Here is a 5,043-nt window from a genome sequence, read left to right on the forward strand (position 1 = left end):
TGGGGGGGGGTGGGGGGGCAGAGAAAATCACCACTCGCCTGCCTGCGATACCACTGCAGCTGGGACCTGTCGGTACACGAGCCTGCCAGCCCACACCCCGTGACCAAGGCTGACGGGAACAAGAAAGGCATAAAACTCACACTGAAAGAGTCACTGCTCCCTCGTGCACTATCTGCGCTCTTCTAGCACAAGTACTCACCCTGCATTTAACTCGAATCTTTCCCCAGACCCTTTGTACGCAAGTACAAAGCGTCTCTTCGCTCCCACATCATCCGCACGCCCTCCCTTTGCCATTCCCACTGAGGGCACCCAGCGAAGCCGCTGGAGAGACGTCCGTGGGACGGCGCTGCCAACATCACGACACGCCAGGCAGAAAGGAAGGTGCCAAGGGGCTTTGAGCCTCTGCTGAACAACAAGGAGGAACTGCTTTCCCAGCATACGGGAACTCAGCAAACAGAGCCCGGGCAAAATACAGCCTGAACGGGGAGAAGGGCTTGTCCTCCCTCAGCCAGACAGCCCCGGCGGGAGTTTGGAAGGAGATTGGGAATTCGACTGCGTCCTTCCAGCAGACACCTCGGCTCCAGCAGCAGTCCCAGCCAGTGAGATCTTCCTGCGCATACCCACAGGGCACAAAGAGGTTAAACCCAAGGTTGCCAGAGAGAAGGTGGTCTGACCCCCGCTACGAGACCTCTGCCCTTAACAGATACTCCACCGGTCCTTTCTTCCCATAATGCTCCAGCCGATTTAATGGTTTGTCACCCTTCCAAGCCTGCCCGCAGCTTCACCCAGGACGCACACGCGTCCGTGGCTCTTCCACTGCCAGACACACTTTAGCTAATTGCACAGAGAAAACCACACTGTGATCAGGCTGATGGGGAGTGCCGTGCTCTGAGCTGCAGGCTAACCTTGCATAGGAAGGGTGGGAAGGGACGGAAAGGATGAAGATACCCGCATGTTAAAAGAAAAGCAGTCACCCAGGTAAAACTCTCGAGTCTTCCAGCAAGAAGGATGTCAATTTTGTGCTTTCCAGCCGCAGCTCTCCAGGGACGGTAACAAGCTGTGACTTGTGCTGAAGTGCCAGAGGAGGAATACACACATCGCAGGCTGGTGACATTAGCTCAGATGTTTCTTAATGCATTACAGAGCCACCAAACGAGTGTCATCCTCTGTTAGCAGAGATCAGCTCCGAAGGTTGCTCTCAGAGCAGGAGGGGGTGGCATTTAAAGAAACCCCAAAACGCAGCAAAAGCAAACAACAGGACAGTCGTCTCGTGACAGTGAATCTCATGACAGCAGGCACTGCATTCTGAACATTAAGCTTCCCTACGCTCAAGTATTAACGTTGACGTGCATCGCTGCCCCGTCAGCGAGACCACCAGATGGCCAGGCAGAACCACCGAACCCCAGAACAGAAAGAGAGCTCTGCGCTCTCACTTATTTCACTGAGGCTCCGGTGGTCACCTGCGGGGGGGAAAGGGATTAAAAGGGGCGCGCGGGGGTTGATCTCAGCACGTCCCAAAGGCTTTCAGCCACTCCTGCCTGCTGGCGGTGCAGGAATTCTGAGGTGCTGCACGGGTGCGCTGCGGTGCCATTAATGTGTTACTGCCATCGCCCGGAGAGCCGGGGAAGAGCTGTAAGAGCTGCTCAGCGCTGACAGCATCCTCCTACACACACCGCCATCCCCTCCTCCGGGTGCTGTAGCTGAGAGCGACGCGAGTCCCTCCTGCGGCATATGGCCGCAGCCGGCAGCGCTATTTCCATGCCAGCACCACCCGCAAAACAGCTACTTCTCCAGGGAAGTTTGACTCCTGCGAACGGTTTGGTTTCTGTCCTCTCTAGGATGAGGATGGAAAGTCATTTACAATCTGAGTCACACATCCCGTCCCTGCCGGGATGCGACGGGGCACAGGCAGCTTCTTCCGTTCTCCGTGGGGATATTCCAGCCTGATGGCAGTGGAGAAGCAACTGAGGAAGGTTTCACTGATTTATTTTCCCCCAGCAACCCGCTCACTCCTGTCTGTTGGCCACTTGCTCACCTACACAAAGCCCCAGCCTTTGCTTAGGCTGTGGCAGTGCCTGCGTGAGGCTCCTGCAGCAGGAGGAGCCCCCGTGCAGGTAGTTAGACTCGGAGCCCTTCTGGCAGGACAGCTCCCCATCTGAGCGGAGACTTTTGCTGCTGTGAGCTGCAGGTCCCCAGGGGGGGCGCGGGGGAAGCAAACGCACTAAAACGCAGCATTCGGGTGAAATTCAGACCTAGAGACTACGGCTGGGAGATGCAGGGAGAGGGGATGGCTGAGGTGCCGAGTGGAAACAGCCTCACTTGTTTCTCTAAAACCCAGTCTGAGGCTCTGGGACGGACCCTGGTTTTCCAGTTAGCAATTCCAGCTCACAACACAGCTCCCCTCTCCAGACTCCCATGCCCCTTGCCTGCAGGAGGCTGTTTTGGAAGCCCAGTCAAATAGGTCACTGTTGGCCAAGGTTTAAGTAGAGCAATAATAAGTCCTTGTTCCAGGAAGTAATTAGGCAGCATTACAGGATTGTGTTGGGGAACAGCACACAGGACTCCAAATTCCAAACGTCAAGGCACATATTAGGGGTGAACTCACGCAGACGTACACAGCACGCGGCTATCGAGGTCACCGGGACGCGCTGGCTTCCTGCCTGCCCAGCCAGCGTGCTCGAGTACCGACACACAAAGTTCAGTAAGCACCGAATTCACAGAGCAGCACAAACCCAGTAACCCCATAAATCCCATTTAGGTCATCAGTAGAAGCCCTGTCTGGTTAGCACGAGGGTAAAGAAATCATTTCAGAAGAGGCAGCTAAGTTATCACCAACAATTGTTTCTAGAAAAATCCACAAAACCAGAAGGTAGATTTGTCTAACGCAGATGCAGGACAACGTCAAAACCCAAATAACCCAGAAATGAGCACTGAAGTGCTCTGTTTAACTGAACACCAAGGCAAACGTGCACCCAGGGCGGAGCAAGCTGGTAAGAGCAAACCAGAGAGAATCTTTTGAGAGACATGTCCTGACGTGTGGCACACCAAGTCAGGGAGGGGGAAAAAAAAAGCTTTGTAACCCTTAACCCTGCTGATTTCTTTTTCCTTCTACCAAAATATCAAAGAAGAGTTAAGAAAGGAAAAGAAAGGGAAAAAAAAGCGCTAAAGAAATGCTTGGTCAAAAATCAAGCCCTGCAGCAGAGTTCCTCATCTTTTACTTAATTCAATTTTAAACGATTCCAACAATAAAGCTTTTGCTGCCTCCCTCGGGAAGTCAGCTCTGAGATCCACCAGATTTCTGAATTACACATCAAAGCTTACACTTACTCCCACACTCAGCTTCTTTTAGCTCCCAGAGAAGCCACTAGTTCCAGCTCTTCTGCCCAAAACTAAGCGCAGGACAACGTGTGGAGAGACAGCTACAGCTGGGGGACAGAGGAGGAGAAAGCAACCCTTTTTGGGCAAGCCTGGATCTCACGGGCTTAGCAAAGGACCAGCTAGAAGATACCCTTCTACCTGACTAGCCATTCACCTTCCTTTGTTCCTTCCTCATCACGTGTTTGTCTTCATCCTTCCAGTAGGCATCTTCCAGCTCCTGCTGACGTTTGGCATCGGCTGCTGCCTTTGCCTCAGCTTTCCTCGCGCGGGCAGCAGCCGACTTGGTATTTTCACCTTGGAACTTCTTGGGCATCACTCAAGGTGCTCTGCGGAGAAGAAAAGAGGTTCAGATCCTTGCCCTGGACAGGATCTCGCGTTCACCGTCACCCCGGGAATCAGGAACAGCTGGAACTCACACCATGAAAATCCCCTTTTCTTATTGCCTCATACTATTTCGAGATCCTGGGCAGGACAGATCTAGCAATCTCCCAGCTCACCCAGGAGGAACTGCGCTCACTCTGCCCCAGATCCTCAGTGGGGGACAGTCCCTCCTGCCCATTTATTGCGCTGCAACGACATGACAAATCGGGCTGCTGGGTTCCTGGTACCAAGTCAAAAGCACCACTGCCCTGCAAGCCAAAACACTCTCTGTTGCCGAGTCAAAACGAAGCTGGGTGCTTTCGCTGTGCACCGGCAGGCTCCGAGGGGAATTCACTGCTGCCAGCAGAGCAGGATGAAGCAGCACAAACGCTGTATCACGCCCTCTGACTGCCTGTACAGAAACGCCGAGGCCCCATTTAACTTGGATAAATGGCCACGCGGACGTGCCGTAGTAATTTCTCCCGCATCCTCATGGTAGGAAAAGTCCTAAGAGCCAGGCACAACAGAAGCCTCAAAATTAACTAGGCACTAAGAAAGGGCCTTCTCCTCAGCACGCTGCCCACACAGACACCACGTTCTGGATCTCAAATCTTTACTTCGAATGGCAGATAACTATTCGCTAAACAAGAAACAGCGGAGAAGGGCTGACGTTTAGGCCTGGCTGTTCAAGCCCCAAGCTTTTCAAAGCCTGGGCTGGATTAAATCTCTTCTCCTCTCCGATACGTGCCCTGACCCTTTCTTGAACAGCACGATCTGGGCTGGGCCCCGGGGCAAGGCTGCGGGACAGCCCAACAACGCGTGGGAGGGCGAGGGATGCCTCCCCCACCCCAGGAGCTGCTCCTACAGCCCCAAGGGCCCAGCCCCGCTCCAGCTCCCGCACCCAGAGCCAGCCTGCCCCGAGCTGCCCGACCCAAGGGCTGGCTGTCACCTGCCCAGGCCGGACCCCTGCTCCGTGCCAGCGTCCCCAGCGCCCCACGCTGCTCCTACCAAGGGCTCAGCCCCGCTCCGCTCCCGCACCCAGAGCCAGCCTGCCCCGAGCTGCCCGACCCAAGGGCCGGCTGTCACCTGCCCAGGCCGGACCCCTGCTCCGTGCCAGCGTCCCCAGCGCCCCACCTCACCTTGGGGCCCTACAGAGCACCCACCCCGGCCCTCCCCTCCCACGACAGAGCACCCTCGGCTGCCCTTCCCCGTTTGCTCAGGAAAGGGACGGCTTTTCCCCTCCACCCCCTCCCCAAATGCCCGGCCTCTCCCCACCCGCACCCCTCCAGCCCTTCCCCTCTCCCC

General features: G+C 55.5%; 2 protein-coding genes across 3 annotated transcripts in view; both read right to left on the bottom strand.

Moving 5' to 3' along the window:
- The window catches only part of CCDC124 (coiled-coil domain containing 124), a 34,285-nt gene that overhangs the window by 11,413 nt on the left and 17,829 nt on the right, over positions 1-5,043 (bottom strand). Inside the window, exons 1-2 of one of the 2 annotated variants that reach the window (XM_019472234.1) lie at positions 3,876-3,914; positions 3,533-3,704 (exon numbers count right to left, since the gene is read on the bottom strand). In XM_019472234.1, the coding sequence (XP_019327779.1) occupies positions 3,533-3,691 (159 nt within the window). In that variant the 5' untranslated portion in view covers positions 3,692-3,704; positions 3,876-3,914. Of the gene's footprint in view, positions 1-3,532; positions 3,705-3,875; positions 3,915-5,043 lie in introns of those variants that run through there. The other variant, XM_019472233.1, reaches the window with a different exon arrangement.
- The window catches only part of SLC5A5 (solute carrier family 5 member 5), a 13,343-nt gene continuing 11,990 nt past the window's right edge, over positions 3,691-5,043 (bottom strand). Inside the window, exon 14 of the mRNA XM_009279870.1 lies at positions 3,691-3,704. Within this exon, the coding sequence (XP_009278145.1) occupies positions 3,691-3,704 (14 nt within the window). The remainder of the gene's footprint in view (positions 3,705-5,043) is intronic.

The sequence above is a fragment of the Aptenodytes forsteri genome, unplaced genomic scaffold (assembly GCF_000699145.1).
Source record: "Aptenodytes forsteri isolate BGI_AS27 unplaced genomic scaffold, ASM69914v1 Scaffold147, whole genome shotgun sequence".
Taxonomy (NCBI): Eukaryota; Metazoa; Chordata; class Aves; order Sphenisciformes; family Spheniscidae; genus Aptenodytes; species Aptenodytes forsteri.